Below are 17,973 nucleotides of genomic sequence, written 5' to 3' on the forward strand. Positions count from 1 at the left end.
AAACAGTATCATGCTATATGCCCTTTTGAGCTTTTTTAATGATTCATCTATTTTGTTATGTTTAGCTGAGGTTCATTTATTACGACTGCTGTATAATATTCCATTTTGTAACGAAACCACAGTTTATCCACCTTACTATTGACAGGCATTTGAGTTGTTCTGAGTTTTGCTATGACAAATAGTAATATTATGAACATTCTTGTACACAGGTGCTAGTATACCAATGCAGCCCTTTCTCTTTAGTAAAAAAGTTCAGTTGACTGCATTTCTTTTTTTTTTTTTTAATTTTAGTTTTTTATTTTTTAAATTTTAAAATCTTTAATTCTTACATGCATTCCCAAACATGAACCCCCCTCCCACCTCCCTCCCCATAACAACTTTCTGGGTCATCCCCATGCACCAGCCCCAAGCATGCTGCATCCTGCGTCAGACATAGACTGGCGATTCAATTCACATGATAGTATACATGTTAGAATGTCATTCTCCCAAATCATCCCACCCTCTCCCTCTCCCTCTGAGTCCAAAAGTCCGTTATACACATCTGTGTCTCTTTCCCTGTCTTGCATACAGGGTCGCAGTTGACTGCATTTCTAATAGCATAGCTACACTAGGGACGGAGTCATTCTACTGGAGTTTTCTACATTCCAAAGAGTTTGAGCAAAAATTCATGAAAGTTTCCAGAAGGAGGAATTCACCTCACTCATTTCTTACTGACTGACTAAGATCTACAGAGCTGTATTATTTCTGGTCCTTTGAATAGCCATATGGTCTTATTTCCCTTTTATACTTGTTGTCAGCATAACCAGGAAACAGTCATAAGGATATACAATGATGCGTAAAAATAAGTAGCTGTTACAGGCATATGGCTCGATGAGGCTGACGGGCTTGGTTGCATGAGATACTTCTGGTCAGGGTAGATCTCTTTCTCTTTTTTAGTATTCCTTCTAATGTAGACTTTCTGAAATCAGTGTTCCACATTACCTTGTATTACTATCATTCATTACCTGGAAGATCGACAACTTATATAGAGTGTGGGAATGTGTGGATGTAAAGACTGGCAAATTCTGTCTTATCCATGTAAACCCTTCACCCTCCAACCACTTTGGGTATTGCTGAAATACCCAAAGTGGTTGGGAATACCAATACCAAAACCTGAGGGTATTCCTGAAATTCTTTACTGCCTTAACTCAAAAGAAGCCTCGAGTTTATTCACTTGGTAGTTAGGAACTTTTATGTGTCTAGCATTATTCAACACTCTGATCTTGTGCCCTAAAAACACTTCAGGTTTTTTTTTTTTAATATTTTCAAGCAGAAAGCTAGTTTTAGAAATGTCAACATTGCTGTTGGCACCAGTTTGAATTTGTATGTTTGTCTTTCCTATTTATTTAGGACTGAGAAATCTTTCAGAAAAAACACACCCCTGATCCCATAGGTTATGGATCAAACCTGAGAGATGAACTGACCCTCAAAACATCAAAGTGGCAATGAGTTGAAATCAAAATGCTTTTTTCTTTCTTTCATTCATCATGGTTCTCTTTGAGCACAAATTTATTGAAAAGCAGGATAGGTGCCTAGGTTTTAAGAAGATGGCTGTCTTTTTAGAAGATCGGCTTGTCCTCCATCTATAGGTACACAGTAGGATCACTCAAGTCACAGTTTTCAATATGTATGTGGGACTGTATTCCAGGATAAACTTTTTGCAAGGGCAGCAGAGTGCCCAGTTTTTCTCCCTTCTTGATAGAACCTTTATATTTAATTGGCTTGATGTAGAACATTTTAATGCAGAAACCTAAAAGAAAAGAAGAAGTAAAATTATTCATTTTCTAGGTTTTAGTAGCTTTGAATCAGAAGGTTTTTTTTAAAGAAGAGCAGAAATTAATAAAAAGACAAAAAGAAAAGAGGATTGATTGAACTCAATGAGCGAACAGAAGAAAATGACAAAATCATATCAGAAATGAAGACTAAAATTACAAGATGCTGAAGGAAGAATAGGCTCAAATCAGTAGTCTAAAAAGCCATTGAAGAATAGCTGAGAAACACCAGCTAGCTGAAAAAATTGACCCAGAACAATGTCAACTTCAAGACAGATTCTGATAAAACAGTTAGCCTTTTAAAAGCAAAGCAAAATAGAAATAACAGGCACAAGAATACAAAGCTTTCTAAATACCAGAAGAAAAAAAAGACCTGTCAGAGAAATAGAAATAATATCATTATAATACCATAATTATAAAATAATAACAGTGTTGTGACCAAATATATGAGTGTTATCTATAAATGTTAATTCATGTATTAAAAAGATTTTCATATTGGCTTGAAAAGCAAAATGAAAATCTGTGCTGTATACAATTAGACAGTCACTGAAAAGGTATAAAAATTCAGGGCTGGGAAAGATTTAGCTTGCAAATGGAAGAAAAGGGAAAGCAAGGATTATGATCTTGTTATCTTCAGGCCAAAAAGCATTGAAGCAAGACAAAGAATGACAATTATAATGCTAAATCCAACCAAGATATAATAGTTAAAACTATCCAGGCACTAAATAACATAGAAATCATTATATAACACAAAAATCCTATAAAGGAGACATTACAGGAAACACAAGGAGAAATAGAAAGCCAGTGGTAGTAGAAGACTCCGACACATTTGGTGTCAGTGCAAACCGGTCAGGTGGACAGAAAGCATAAGCAAGGCTATAGGAGTATCCTGTCCAGCACAGTCACTGCTAGCCACTGACTAGTCAGCACTTGAAATGGAGCTAATTTGAATTAGATACACTTTAAGTATAAGATACACATTGGATTTTGAAGACAGTACCCCCCCAAAGTTAAGCATTACTAATTTTATATTAACTGCATTTTGAAATGGTAATTTGGAGATCTTAAAATATTAAAATTAAGTTGTAGTTTCTCTTTATTTAATGTGGATGCCGGAATATTAAGATTACATATGTGGTTACAGATGGCTAACAAACACATGAAAAGATGCTCAACATCACTCATTATCAGAGAAATGCAAATCAAGACCACAATGAGGTACCATTTCACACCAGTCGGAATGGCTGCAATACAAAAGTCTACAAGCAATAAATGCTGGAGAGGGTGTGGAGACAAGGGAACCCTTTTACACTGTTGGTGGGAATGCAAACCAGTACAGCCACTATGGAGAACAGCGTGGAGATACCTTAAAAAACTGGAAATAGAACTGCCTTATGACCCAGCAATCCCACTGCTGGGCATACACACCAAAGAAACTAGAATTGAAAGAGACACGTGTACCCCGATGTTCATCGCAGCACTGTTTATAATAGCCAGGACATGGAAGCAACCTAGATATCCATCAGCAGATGAATGGATAAGAAAGCTGTGGTACATATACACAATGGAGTATTACTCAGCCATTAAAAAAAATACATTTGAATCAGTTCTAATGAGGTGGATGAAACTGGAGCTGATTATACACAGAGTGAAGTAAGACAGAAAAACACCAATACAGTATACTAATGCGTATATATGGAATTTAAAAAGATGGTAACGATAACCTTGTATTCGAGACAGCAAAAGAGACACAGATGTACAGAACAGACTTTTTGACTCTGTGGGAGAGGGAGAGGGCGGGATGACTTGGGAGAATGGCATTGAAACACGTATAGTATCATATAAGAAATGAATTGCCAGCCTAGGTTCGGTGAAGGATACAGCATGCTTGGGGCTGGTGCACTGGGATAACCCAGAGAGATGGTATGGGAAGGGAGGTGGGAGGGGGGTTCAGGAGTGGTAACTTATGTACACCCGTGACAGATTCATGTTGATGTATGGCAAAACCAATACAGTATTGTAAAGGAAAAAAAAAAGATTACATATGTGGCTTTTATTATTACTATTGGTGGACAGTACTGCTGTAGAAAATCTAAGTGAAATCCATAAACTGCATCTTATATACATAAGTTAAACAGAATATGTCCAAGAGTCCTACATTGGTACTAATACAACTACTAGTATAGCAGTTCAAGAAGACCTAAATAATTGGAAGATATAACATGCTCATTGACTGGAAGACCCATTACTTCTCAGACATCAGTTCTTCTCAGTTTGATCTGTATAATCAATGCAAACCCAATCCAAGACCCAGCAAGATTTTTGGTGGAGATTGACAAACTGCTTCTGTAATTTATTTGGAAATTCAGATAACCCAGGACTTGCCAAGGCAATCTGAAAAACAGAGCAAAGTTGGAAGATTTATACTGTTAGAGATGAAGATGTATTTTATAGCTAAGATAATTAGGACAGTGCAGTGCTGCTGGAAGATTAACCAACTGGCCAATGAAACGCAGTAGAAAGATCGTAAACAGACCCACATATATGCAGACCTTGATTTATGACAAGATACTGCTGTGCAGTGAGGAGAAATCGGTATTGGCAAGTTAATGGTATGGAGTCGGTTATCTGTAAGGGAGAAGAATTTGATTCTTCTCATTTCTTACACAAAAGCCAATTCCAGATGGATTATAAATCTAAATATGAAAGGTCAAGGAATAACGCTTGTAGACAAAAGCCTAGGGTGAATATCTTTAGGGCTTCAGGGTGGGCAAATGTGTCTTAAACAGGTGATAAAAACGTGTTAACAGTAAAGGAGGATATTACTAAATTGGAGTGTATTTAAAATAATAATTTTGGTTTATTAAAAAACATTTGAAAAGTGAAAAAAGGAATCCAGAAGATGGGAGAAGATAGTTATAATACATATTTGGCAAAGAACTTGTGTCCAAAATACACAAAAAGCTCCCACATACCTCTAAGAAAACTCTAGGCATTTTGCAAAATATATGAAGAGGCACTTCACAAAAGACAGTATTGATGTTACAAATAAATATGAAAAGGGCTCAATACCATTAGCCATAGGGAAATGCAGATTAAAGTTAAGGGAGATACCATTACACACTCGTGAGAATGGCTGAAATGAGTAAAGCAGGTAACGCCAAGTGTTGTGTATGGAGCAGCTGGAAATTTCACACACACCTGCTAGCACCACTTTGGGAATCCAGGTGGCAGTATCTGCCAGTGCTGCAGATACATCTGCCAAATGACCCAGCATCTCCTCTAGCGTCTGCCAGTTGCTGAGTGTATTGATTCCAGCTATGCATTCTGGACTGGGAAAGTTACTACAAGGGGGTCACGTGGATGCACTCGGTCCACTTGTAAGATGGACCCTAGCAAAAATCTGTCTTGATCACCTGACTCCATAAGCCCTAGTCAGGGACCACAGTGGCCTTTTGTGTCTTTAGGAATTAGTGTCAGTTTTAAGTGTCTTCATCTCCAGTGTGCAGTCATCCTGCTAAAAGTCTAGAGCTGGTCCCTTTGAGAGCGGCTACAAGTAAGGTTTATAGCATAAACTTTTGACTTTGTGACAGCCCTTCCTTAGAAAGGCTCAGCCTCCCTTTCATTCAAGAGAGCCCCAGGACTGTAAACTGACTCAAGTCTGGGAATCAATTGATAGCGTTGGGGGAAGATTTTCAGACCCAGAATTGATTGAGGTCAGAATTTTTTGTTCATCAGACCTAGAGTGTTTCCTTTTACACAAATCAAATAAAGCTTTAGAACGCTGCCCATCTATTTGGTTCTAGGTCACCGTGATTAACCAGACAATGCCATAGATCCTTGATTCTGATGCATCTGATGACTGTTTCACCTCTGCTCCCTACTGGGTAGCCATGCTGACCTTGACTGCTCAGTGGAGTCCTTTCAATGGCAGTAGTTTCTCTTATTTCAAGCCTAGAGAAGATGGCCTCCAGATAGCTCCTTAAGGACGTGGCCTCCCTAGCAAAGTGTTTCTCATAGGCTTGGTGAGAGGAGTGTCACTGGACCCACCCCCAGCTGGAATGCAAATTTATGTTCATGAAAAGACATGTACTAGAAAGTTCATAGTAGCATTTTCCTAATTGCCTAAAACTGGATACTGCCCAAATGTCCATTTAGAGCATGATTAAATAAATAAACATACATGCATGCAGTGGATGCTATAGGTAAATAATGAGTGAATCTCACAAATATGAATGAATCTTGCAAATATGGTAATAAAAGAAGGCCCCCACTCAAGAGTATATGCTGTTTAATTCTATTTAAGTCATTTTCAAAAACTAGGCAAAAACACAAAAAACCTAAAAGGTAGTACAAGGGGCCTCTGGGCTGCTGCTGTTGTATTTTTCTTGAAATAGTGTAGCCAGCAGGTTACACGGGTGTGCTTGCTTTGTGGAAATTCATAGAGCTGGCCATTTTTGCTTTGTGCACTCTGCTGTGTGTATGTTCTACTGCAGTAGATGTAAAACAACCAAGTAAGAAGCCTAGGGCCTGAAGTACCAGGAGACCTGACCTTACCTGGAACAGAGCTTCTGAAAATGTTTTTGTTCAGTTGCTAAGTTGTGTCCCACTCTCTGCGACCCTTTGGACCGTAGCACACCAGGCCCGTCTGTCCTCCACTATCTCCCGGAGTTTGCTTAAATTCATGTCCATTAAATTGGTGATGCTATCTAACCATCTCATCCTCTGTCACCCTCTTCTCCTTTTGCCTTCAATCCTTCCCAGCATCAGGATCTTTTCCGTTGATTCGGCTCTTCGCTTCTGGTGGCAAAAGTATTAGAGCTTCAGCTTCAGCATCAGTCCTTCCAATAAATGTTCCGGGTTGATTACCTTCAGGATTTGATCTTCTTTCAATCCAGGGGACTCTAAAGAGTTCTCCAGCCCCACAGTTCAAAAGCATCAATTCTTCGGCACTCAGCCTTCTTTATGGTCCAGCTATCACATCTCTACATGACTACTGGAAAAGCCATAGCTTTGACTGTATGGACCTTTGTTGGCAAAGTGATATCTCTGCTTTTTAATACACTGTCTAGGTTTGTCATAGTTTTCCTTCAAGGAGCAAGTGTTTTTTTTTAAACTTTATGGCTGCAGTCACCATCCACAGTGATTTTGGAGCCCAAGAAAATAAAATCTGTCACTGCTTACAGCTTTTCCCCATCTCTTTGCCATGAAGTGATGGCACTGGATGCCATGATCTTAGTTTTTTGAATGTTGAGTTTTAAGCCAGTTTTTTCACCCTCCTCTTTCACTTTCATCAAGAGGCTCTTTAGTTCCTCTTCACTTTCTACTATAAGAGTGGTATCATCTGCATACCTGAGGTTGTTGATATTTCTCCCAGCCATCTTGATTTCAGCTTGTGATTCATCCAGTCTGGCATTTCACATAATGTACTCTGCATATAAGTTAAATTAGCAGGGTGACAATACATAACCTTCTCATACTGCTTTCTCAATTTTGAACCAGTCAGTTGTTCCCATATCCAGTTCTAACTGTTTATTCTTGACCCACATACAGCTTTCTCAGGAGGCAGGTAAGGTGGTCTGTTATTCCCATCTCTTTAAGAATTTTCCACCGTTCATTGTGAGTGACACAGTTAAAGACTTTAGCCTAGTCAATGAAGCAGATGTTTTTCTGAAACTCTCTTTCTTTCTCCATGATAAAACAAATGTTTCAATTTGATTTCTGGTTCCTCTGCCTCTTCGAAACCCAGCTTATACACCTGAAAGTTCCTGGTTCGTGTACTGCTGAAGCCTAGCTTGAAGGATTTTAAGCATAACCTTGCTAGCATGTGAAATGAGTGCAACTGTACGGCAGTTTGCATGATCTTTGGCATTGCCCTTTGGGACTGGAACGAAAGCTGACCTTTTCCAGTCCTGTGGCCACTGTTGAGTTTTCCAAATTTGCTGACACGTTGAGTACAGCACTTTAACAGCATCATCTTTTAGGATTTTAAATAGCTCAGCTGGAATTCTGTCACCTCCACTAGCTTTGTTTTTAGTAATGCTTCGCAAGGCCCACTTGACTTCATACTCCAAGATGTCTGCCTCTAGGTGAGTGACCATATCATCGTGATTCTCTGGGTCATCAGGACTTCTCTTGTGTAGTTCTTCTGTGTGTTCTTGCCACCTCTTCTTAATCTCTTCTGCTTTAGCTTACCATTTCTGTCCTTTATTATGCCCCATTCTTGCATGAAACGTTCCCTTGATACTTCCTTTTTTTTTTTAAAGAGATCTTTAGTCTTACCCATTCTATTTTTTCCTCTATTTCTCTATTTTCCTCTATTCCCTGGCATTATTCATTTAAGAAGGCCTTCTTATCTCTCCTTTCTATTCTCTGAACTGTGCACTCAGCTGAGTTTATCTTTGCCTTTCTCCTTTGCTTTTCACTTTTCTTCTTTTCTCTTCTCAGCTATTTTAAGGCCTCCTCAGACAACCACTTTGCCTTCTTGCATTTCTGTTTCTTTGGGATTGTTTCTGTCACTACCTCCTATATAGTGTTATAAACCTCTGTCCATAGTTCTTCAGGCACTCTGTCTCCAGATCTAATCCCTTGAATCTATTTGTCACTTCTACTGTATAATCATCAGGGATTTGCTTTAGGTTATATCTGAATGGCCTAGTGGTTTTCCCTGCTTTCTTCAATGTAAGCCTGAATTTTACAATAAGGAGTTCATGATCTGAGCCACAGTCAGCTCCAGGTCTCATTTTTGCTGATGGTATAGCACTTCTTCATCTTTGGCTGCAAAGAACATAATAGATTTTCATATTGACTACCTAGTAATGTCCATGTGTACAGCTGCCTCTTGCGTTGTTGGAAAAGGGAATTTGCTATGACCAGTGTATTCTCTTGACAATATTCTGTTAGCCTTTGCTCTGCTTCATTTTGTACTCCAAGGCCAAACTTGCCTGTTGTTCCAGGTATCTCTTGACTTCCTACTTTTGCATTCCAGTGCTCTGTGATGAAAAGGACATCTTTTTTTTGGTGTTAGTTCTAGAAGGTCTTGTCAGTCTTCATAGAACTGATGAACTTCACCTTCAGCATCAGTGGTTGGGGCATAGACTTGGATTAGTGTGATATTGAATGGTTTGTCTTGGAAATCAACTGAGATCATTCTTTTGTTTTTGAGATTGCACTCAAGTACTGCATTTCAGACTCTTTCTGACTATGAGGGCTATTCCATTTCTTCTAAGTGGTTCTTGCCCACAGTAATAGGTATAATGGTCATCTGAATTAAATTTGACCATTTCCGTCCATTTTAGTTCACTGATTCCTAAAATATTTATGTTCAGTCTTGCCATCTCCTGCTTGACCACATCCAATTTACCTTGATTCACGGACCTAACATTCCAGGTTCCTAGGCAATGTTGTTCTTTACAGCTTCGGACTTGACTTTCACCACTAGACACATGTACAGCTGAACATTTGAAAATAGTTCACATCAGCTCTTGCAGAAATGCCAACATTTTCCAGTTGTGGAACTGGTAAGTGAAAGCATCTATTCATTATAGCTAATATTGCTGAAAGTGATTTTGCTTGGAGAATGTTAAGCAAAGCCATGTGGACCTCAGGAGGAAAGTGCCCCAGTCAGATATAGAGCTAGGTGGGGAGTGTATGTATGAAAAAGATGACTGTAGTGAAAGTGGTGAAATGTCTTGGAAAATGTGTGGGCTGTTTTAGGATAGTACCCTTGTCCTTTAGTTCCTAGGTTTTGTTCCTTTGAAAGAAGAATGAAACTTCTCTGTATAGAATACACATTAAATAAGCATTAGAGATCTCCACTATATGCCCCAGGTACATACACCACTTCTTACCTCTTCCAGAGATCCGAACACCATTATTGATGGCATTTTTGTTTTTATAAGGTTTTTCCTGGCCCATGATCTTTCCGGTGAAAGGTGCATAAACAGTAGAGCCATCTGAGCACAGGACATCTACACCCTGGTGAAGCTTCTGATTTCTGCGATGTAAATAAGAATGAACAGACTAAAGAACTGCCCTGGGAATTTTATTGCCCAGGAACAAGGGTTAACCCACGGTACCCAGTCCAGGGTATCAAAAATGTTGGGATGTCCCAGGTTTCCTCACTCTGTTCAGTCAGTTTTCATCTCCCTCTTTCCAGGTATTCATAATCATGTAAAGGTTAAAGCATGTAAGATAGTATTTGGTACACAAGAAGTGTTTTAAAAAAATGTTAGCCATTATTAATATATGGCATCTGGGAGAGATGAGGCAATCAATATAAGTAAATGTTACCTGAATCTTTACATCTGCAAGACCACTTAGAAAAGAGTTGACTTTTTATGGGAACCTATTATATAAAAAGAATCATAGTCTTTTTTTTCTCTCTCAGTGATCCATACAGATCATTTATTGTATATGACATTTTAATATAGTGACGGATACCTCCTGCATTTATTAAACTCTGTGGAGCACAAATGCAAAATGATCCCAGGTTGCAAGGTTTCCTGAGGTTGCCTCTAACAGTCCTCACTCTTCCTGCTCTTACCAGGCTCTTCTCCCTTCTAATAGGCCTCCTGAGAGTCAGATTCACCAGGATTGTTAGCATTATGTGTATGGCAACATAGAGCAGGCTCCACGTGAGGAGCCAGTAAGTTATTGAATGAGTCAAGTGCATAAACTTTAGGGTTTATGAACTAACTGAGCCTTAATTTTGGCAATTCAGGGGCCATTCCCCCCCGTGTCCCATTTCTCAGCTCTATTCCATGTATGTGAGGTTGCTTTGTGAATAGTATCTGTGTGAGTGAGAGTTCTGTGATTAGCGTGGTGATTGGTAATGCAGTTGGTGTGTGTGCTATACACACTTAGTCGTGTTCGACTCATTGCGACCCCATGGACTGTAGCCCACCCGACTCCTCTGTCCATGGGATTTTCCAGGCAAGAGTACTGGAGTGGGTTGCCATTTCCCTCTCCAAATGCAGCTGGACATGTTGCTATTTCATCAGAAAGTGGCACTCCCTAAGTAGTACTTGGAATTGTTGAAAATTCATAGTATGTCCCTCGCTGTCTGGAAGAGATTACCTGCTTAGGGCCAGCCTTTGGAATTTACCTCACAAAGCCTGGGTCAGCAATACCATGGTCTGCTGGCAACAAGAGCTAAAGGCCTGAATCCTAGTTCCCCAGCCTTTAGCCACCTTAAACTGTGTTTGGCCGGTGCCTCAACCCTTTGGTGGTGCCCCAGTTCAAGTTCCTCTTCTATAAAATGGGATGGTAAAGTTTGGTTTTCACTTTGGAAAATCCAGGTGAGATGAGTCAACGTATGAAAACATTGAGAGAGAAAACACGGCTCTCCTCTCTGTGGTCCTTATTCAGTGCTCTGTTCTCAGTTCAGAGCCCACAGCTGAAGCCCTGTTCTTGGAAGTTGCTCCAGACATGGTAATGTAACTGGTTTTGCCTCTGAATTTTCCTGCTGTCAGAAGGGAAAGGATGGTGAGCACTGGTGGAAACTTACAGCAAGGACACTGAGCAAAGAGGTTGAGCTGAAAGAGTGCACGTGTGAAATCCCATTACCTCTGAGCTGTGTACTGGCCACAGCCATGAGCATCACATGTCCGGATCTCATTGGAAGACTTGCCAGCACAGATAATAGCCCATGGTCCAGCCAGTGCTGAAAAGGAGAAACACGAGAAGCAGCTTTCCTGACCACATATTCCCAATATCCATCACCCTCATGTCTCCCAGTAGATTCAAAAAGTCTCTTTTCATTATACTTATTCTCTGATTTTTTCTGTAGTTTATGGGGTGGCCTGCCTTTAATTCCTGGTTCAGCTATAAAATGGCCCTTTTTTCCCTGGCCATGGAAGTTTGTTTTCTGACGTGTAGAGTATTTGTAAGTTTATTTACAAGTATTCACCTTTATTGTTATTATTTGTTTTATATTATCCACCAAACAATGTTGTAGATTGTGTTTTTTTCTTTGCTTATGACTTGGAGTGGGGACCTCTATGTTTAGGTTAAACAAAATAATTGAACATCATGGCTCAAAGAAGTGATTCTAGAGTAACTTTGAAATGTTCTTTATTTTTAGTCTTGATCCAAGAAGATGTTTGAATTTAAGGAAAAACAAACTATGAGTTAGCAAAGTTTATTTAACACGAAATGGATCTCTTTCATATTCGCTAACATAGAAGAGGAGATTCTTAGAAATAAGAACATGTCAAAGTAATTTAGCCTAGAGTGGAGTGTGAAGAGAAGGTGGGAAAGTGAGTAATAACAATTATTTGAAAAATTGAGAAGCCATAACACATGGAGGGAGGGGGCTGGCTGTCTTCATGTGTTTTGTGCAAACGTTCTGTGCAACTGCTCGTTATTAGAGTAAGGATTTGATAAATGTTCCTTTAAATTGTTTCCTGGATTTCTAGTTATTTATATTCACAGAGAGTTGCATTAAGAAACTCATTGTTTTACTTCAAAGCAAACTAACAAAAATGGAAGCAAAAGCAGGAATCTGCTAATTTGGTTGTTGATTATATTTAAAGGTGTTTTGCTATTCATTAATATATGTGTTATGAAAAGAAGCTACAGGATATGACCATTAAGCATATTCTTGAATATACCTCTAAAAGGTGGTTTCACAAGTCTTATGCCTTTGGACCAAGCTTCAAGTCACTTTGGCCCTAATAGTTATCCTTCAGAATTGAGGCATATGTAGTTTATTAATGTATTCATTTGCTCTTTTGCTATGACAGGAGAGTGTTCCCCTTGTCCTAATCCATACCAATTTTTGTGTCAGGGGTTTTCTAAATCAGATTCTCATACAAACTTTGTTTTCTAATTTTGTTCCAATTAATTCCAAACTAAGATGATTGTTTTTTCTTTTCTGCTTCTCTCATTAAATAAATAGAACATTCAGGTGGAAATCATTGATAACCACTCCTGACCTTGTGTATTCTTCCTATTCTGCTTTTTTTTTTTATTGTGGTAAAAGTCACATAAAACATACTGTGTTAACCGTATCTAACTGTGCATTTCCGTGGCACGAAGTACATTCATATTGTTGTGCAAGTCTTCATCATCCATCTCCCAGCTGTTCACCCTCCCAAATGGAAACTCGGTCCCCAGTAAACACCAACTCCCCACTCCCCTCACCACCCCCCACCGACAGCATCTACCAGTATACCTTCTATGAACTTGACTATTCTAGTTACCTCATATAAGCGGAATCAAATAATATATGTCTGCACCTAATGTTTATTGGAATGCATTTTTAAAGTTAACAATGCATGTTCTGCACAGAGACAAAGCTGCTTTTTCCCCTATGCAATACGGTAGGTTCTCATTAGATTTCTGGTTTATACGTGGTAGTGTATACATGTCATTCTCAGTCTCCCAGTTCATCCCACCCTGCCGTTACCCTCTTGGTGCCCATATGCTCGTTCTCTGCGTTGGTGCCTCTATTTCAGCTTTGCTTCCTATTCCACTGTTAATAACCAAATATACGTTTCTGTTGTGGTTGTAATGTTATTGCCTTTCAAATCTATCCTTGGAATCGATTTTTAAAAGTCAGCCAGAATTCTAAGACAGTAATTTTGACTTACCAGGTGAAATCAGAGCAGCCAGAAGGAGGGTTCCTGTGGAAAACATTTGTCTTTGTCTCTCTAGAATGCTTCTTCCTCTGACCCTTAGGCTTCCCCCACGTACTCTGTGAAGAATATTCCAGTCTGAATTAGTATTATCTAGCTATTTAACCTTAGCATTCTGCATCTCTCGTATCTTCAGTTTGGTACGAGACCCAAAAATTTATGAGAATGGAAGGAGTCAGATTTTAATACTCTGTGGACGGCTATGTAGGACCTACGTAAAAGCTTTTCATCTGAAGAAGCTAACTTTATTGGAAATGCTGACTAAATATTAACAGACGTGATAAGGCTGGGTAAGAGTGGCTTTTCTCTGGGCTGTGACTGGTGGGGGAGGATATCCACATGAGAAAGTGAATAATTAATATTGTCTGCTAGTAGATCTCTTTCGTTCCCTGGATAGGGTGTATTTCAGAAAAGAAGGTGAATAATGTATGACCTTCTATAGTGTAGTCTTTAGTATGTCCCTTGGGTTTTTTTGGAGAATCAGTTAATTTTATCTGTGTAATGTTTGCAAATGCTTTTATAATTTTGAGAAAATTATCCTTCTTTAAATATGTGACTTTAGATGTTTGCTAGTTTGTAATAATGAAAAATTAACATCCACAGTACCCATAAGTAGAGAAAAGGATGAATGATACAGTCATATGATGGAGTATAATAGCAGTTGGAATATATATTGTCATTCCCATTTTCCAGAAGAGAAAACAAAGGCGCAGTTTGAGCAGGTGAATTCACTCAAGGCCACATGGGGAGGACGTGCCAGATCTGGGATTCAAACCCATGGGGAAGAGGGGAAGTTTTGCTGTGTCAGAATCATCTAAAGAGATTCTCTCTTAGGCATTGGTCATTTATCCACAGCAGTGGTTCTCACCCAGAATAATTTTGTCCCCCAGGAAACACTTGGCAGTGTCCAGAAATGTTTTTGGTTGTCACTGCTACACAGACGCTGTTGGAACATAGTGGGCAGAGGCCAGGGCTACTGCTAAACATCATACCAGACATAGAACATACCCCAGGGCAAAGAATTATCTGGCCCAAAATGTTCATCATGCCAAAGTTGTGAATCCTTGATAGGAAGTATGCTGTGCTGTGCTAAGTCACTTCAGTCATGTCCGACTCTGTGCCCTATGGACTGTAGCCCACAAAGCTCCTCTGTCTATGGGATTCTCCAGGCAGAAATATTGGAGTGGGTTGCCATTCCCTTCTCCAGGGGATCTTCCTGACCCAGGGATGGAACCTGCGTCTCTTATGTCTCCTACATTGGCAGGTTCTTTACCTCTAGTGCCACCTGGGAAGCCCAATCTAAAGTATACCTAACAATTTCTTTGTAACTAGAATGAAGAACATGTTGAATTAAATTTGTCTAGGTGTTAACTGACAATTTTTAAAACATCATGATGGGAATCAGCATGTTAAATTACTTAAACTATATTCCTAAATTTACATAAAAAATTACCAGCTTCCAATAATTATAATGTTAATTATTGAATACAATAATTAAACTCCATTATGTTTAAGGAAATAATATGGGAGTTAAAGCAAATATTGTTTATAAGCTAGCTAACTAAAGATTTGTTCTGAGCAAAGCTGGCAAGTGTCCATTTAGAAATGGGCTCTCAGGACCAGAAGGCACTGTCATTGTTCTTTTTGTATAACCAGTGATTATAAGGTACAATCAGATGGTTGCTACATGATAGAAGCCTTTTGATTAGAAACACTGATCTGTTAATAGACAGCTTTATCTTCTCTAAGCTATACTTCATAAAGAAATACATGTGGAATAACAAATTCTTGTTGGGCTACAATTATGGGTATTTAAGTTTTTCAAGCAGAGAAGGCAATGGCACCCTACTCCAGTACTCTTGCCTGGAAAATCCCATGGACAGAGGAGCCTGGTAGGCTACAGTCCATGGGGTCGCTAAGAGTCAGACACAACTGAGCGACTTCACTTTCACTTTTCACTTTCATGCATTGGAGAAGGAAATGGCAACCCACTCCAGTGTTCTTGCCTGGAGAATCCCAGGGACGGGGGAGCCTGGTGGGCTGCCGTCTCTGGGGTCGCGCAGAGTCGGACACGACTGAAGCGACTTGGCAGCAGCAGCAGCAACTTTTGCAAGATGTAGTCAGCTATCAGCACTGTAAGTTGGTTTCACATTTCTCTCCTACTCACCCCCAGCCCCCTGACACCACCCCCACCTCCACCAACTGTGCCCCGACTTGTACCTTATGCCTTGATATTTTTATTTTTTTTCTTAGCATTTCACTCACACAGAGTCGGACACAACTGAAGCGACTTAGTAGTAGTAGTAGTAGTAGTAGTAGTAGTAGTAGTAGTAGTAGCAGTAGTAGTAGTAGTAGTAGTAGCAGGGAGACCTGAGATGAGAAGAAATGCAAAACTGGCTATAATTCAAATTTGAGGGCAGTGGTGATAAAACTGTTCTTTTCCTATATTGATATGAACTAAGTATGAAATCAGAGAATATGTGATTTTTCATGTCTGGCTTCTTTCACTTAGCATAATGTTTCCGGGGTTCATTCACATTTTACCATGTGTGAGTACTTTATTTCTTTTTTAAGACTCGATATTCCATTGAATGAACAGACTCTGTTTTGTTGCTCCATTCATCAGTTGATGAACAGTTGGATTATCTCCACTTTGGACTATTATGAATAACACTACTATGAACATTCATCTACAAGTTTTTATCTGGACATATGTTTTCAGTTCTCTTGGGCATATACCTAAGAGTGGGATTGCTGGGTCGTATGGTATCTCTGTATTTAGCTTTTGAGGAACTATTAAATGGTTTTCCAAAGTGGCTGCATCAGTTTACATTCCTACCAGCACTGAGTTGCAATTTCTCTGCATCCTCACCAACACTTGTTATTGTCTGTCTTTTTAATTATAGCTATCCTAGTGGATATAAAGTAGTATATAGTTGTGGTTTTGACTCGAATTTCTCTCATAACTAATGAACATCTTTTCATGTGCTTTTTGCCCTTTTGTCTATTTTCTTTGTTTTTTAAATGTCTATTTAAATCCTTTGCCCAGTTTTAAAATGGATTATTTATCTTTCTATTGTTGAGTTGTAAGGGTTCTTTATCTATTCTGGACACAGAATCTTTGTTAGACAGATGATTTACAAATTCTCTTTTCCCATATGTGGGTTGTCTTTTCATTTTCTTGATAGTGTCCTTTGAATCATAAAAGCTTTTAGTTTTAATGAAGTTAAATATATCTTCCTCCTGCTTTGGCTACTCATGCTTTAGATGTCATATTAAGAAATAGTTATCTAATCCAAAGTCATGAAGATTTATGCCTGTGTTTTATTCTAATAATGTTATAATTTTATCTCTTGCATTTAGGTTTTTGATCCATTTTGAGTTAACTATTTTGTATGGGATGAAGTAGAGGGTTCAAATTTATATTTTTTTGTATGTAGGTGGCCAGTTCTTTCAACATTTTTTATTAAAAAGACTATTATTCCCCCCATTTAATTTTCTTGGAACCCTTGTCCAAATTAATTTGGCTGTTCTAGACTCTCAGTTCTATTTCACTGATCTATATGTATATCCTATGGAAGTACCATGCAGATTTGATTTGTAGCTTTATCATAAATATTGAAATCTGGAAGTATGAGTCTTCCAGCTTTTTCTACTTTTTCAAAATTGTTTTGGTTATTCTGGATCCTTTGCATTTCAATGTTACTTTTAGAATTATCTTGTCAGTTACTGAACCAAATTAAAAGGTAGATGAAATTTTAATAGAGATTGAGTTGAATCTGTAGATCAATTGGGGGAATATTGCCATTTTAACATTATAAAGTCTTACAACCTTTAAACATGGCAGGGAGGTCTTTCCATTTATTTAGGTTCTCTTTAATTTCTTTCAATAAGTTTTGCAGTTCCACAGTATATATCTTGCACTTCTTTAGTTAAGTGTATTACTAAGTGTTTTATTCCTTTTAATCCGTTATAAATGAAATTTTTTTTAATTTAGTTTTTAATTGGAGAACAATGCAAATAAGCCATAATTATACATATATCACCTCCTTCTTGAGCCTTCCTCCCCTCACCCCATCCCACCCCTTTAAATCATCACAGAGTGTCTGGCTGTGCTCCATGCATTATATCACAACTTTTCACCACCTATGTATATTGGAGAAGGCAATGGCACCCCACTCCAGTACTCTTGCCTGGAAAATCCCATGGACAGAGGAGCCTGGTAGGCTGCAGTCCATGGGGTCACTAAGAGTCAGACACGACTGAGTGACTTGACTTTCACCTTCATGCATTGGAGGAGGAAATGGCAACCCACTCCAGTGTTCTTGCCTGGAGAATCCCAGGGATGGGGGAGCCTGGTGGGCTGCCGTCTCTGGGGTCACACAGAGTTGGACGTGACTGAAGCGACTTAGCAGCAGCAGCAGCGTGTGCATGTCTGTGCTGCTTTCTCCATTCGTCCCATACTCTCCTTCTCCCACTGTGTCCACAGTCTGTTCTCTTTATCTGCATCTCTGTTCCTTCCC

The 17,973-nt window shown here is 39.0% G+C and overlaps 1 protein-coding gene across 1 annotated transcript; it reads right to left on the reverse strand.

The window, feature by feature from the left end:
* Positions 1–265: 265 nt before the first annotated feature.
* LECT2 (leukocyte cell derived chemotaxin 2) lies at positions 266–13,667 on the reverse strand. Its single transcript, XM_004008813.6, has 4 exons — positions 13,406–13,667; positions 11,379–11,475; positions 9,662–9,807; positions 266–1,789 (listed from the first exon to the last, which is right to left on the reverse strand). The coding sequence occupies exons 1-4, from the start codon at positions 13,449–13,451 to the stop codon at positions 1,623–1,625; spliced, it is 456 nt and encodes a 151-aa protein (XP_004008862.1). The 5' UTR covers positions 13,452–13,667; the 3' UTR covers positions 266–1,622.
* Between the last annotated feature and the right edge of the window lie 4,306 nt (positions 13,668–17,973).

Source organism: Ovis aries, chromosome 5 (assembly GCF_016772045.2).
Source record: "Ovis aries strain OAR_USU_Benz2616 breed Rambouillet chromosome 5, ARS-UI_Ramb_v3.0, whole genome shotgun sequence".
In the NCBI taxonomy this organism is placed as follows: Eukaryota; Metazoa; Chordata; class Mammalia; order Artiodactyla; family Bovidae; genus Ovis; species Ovis aries.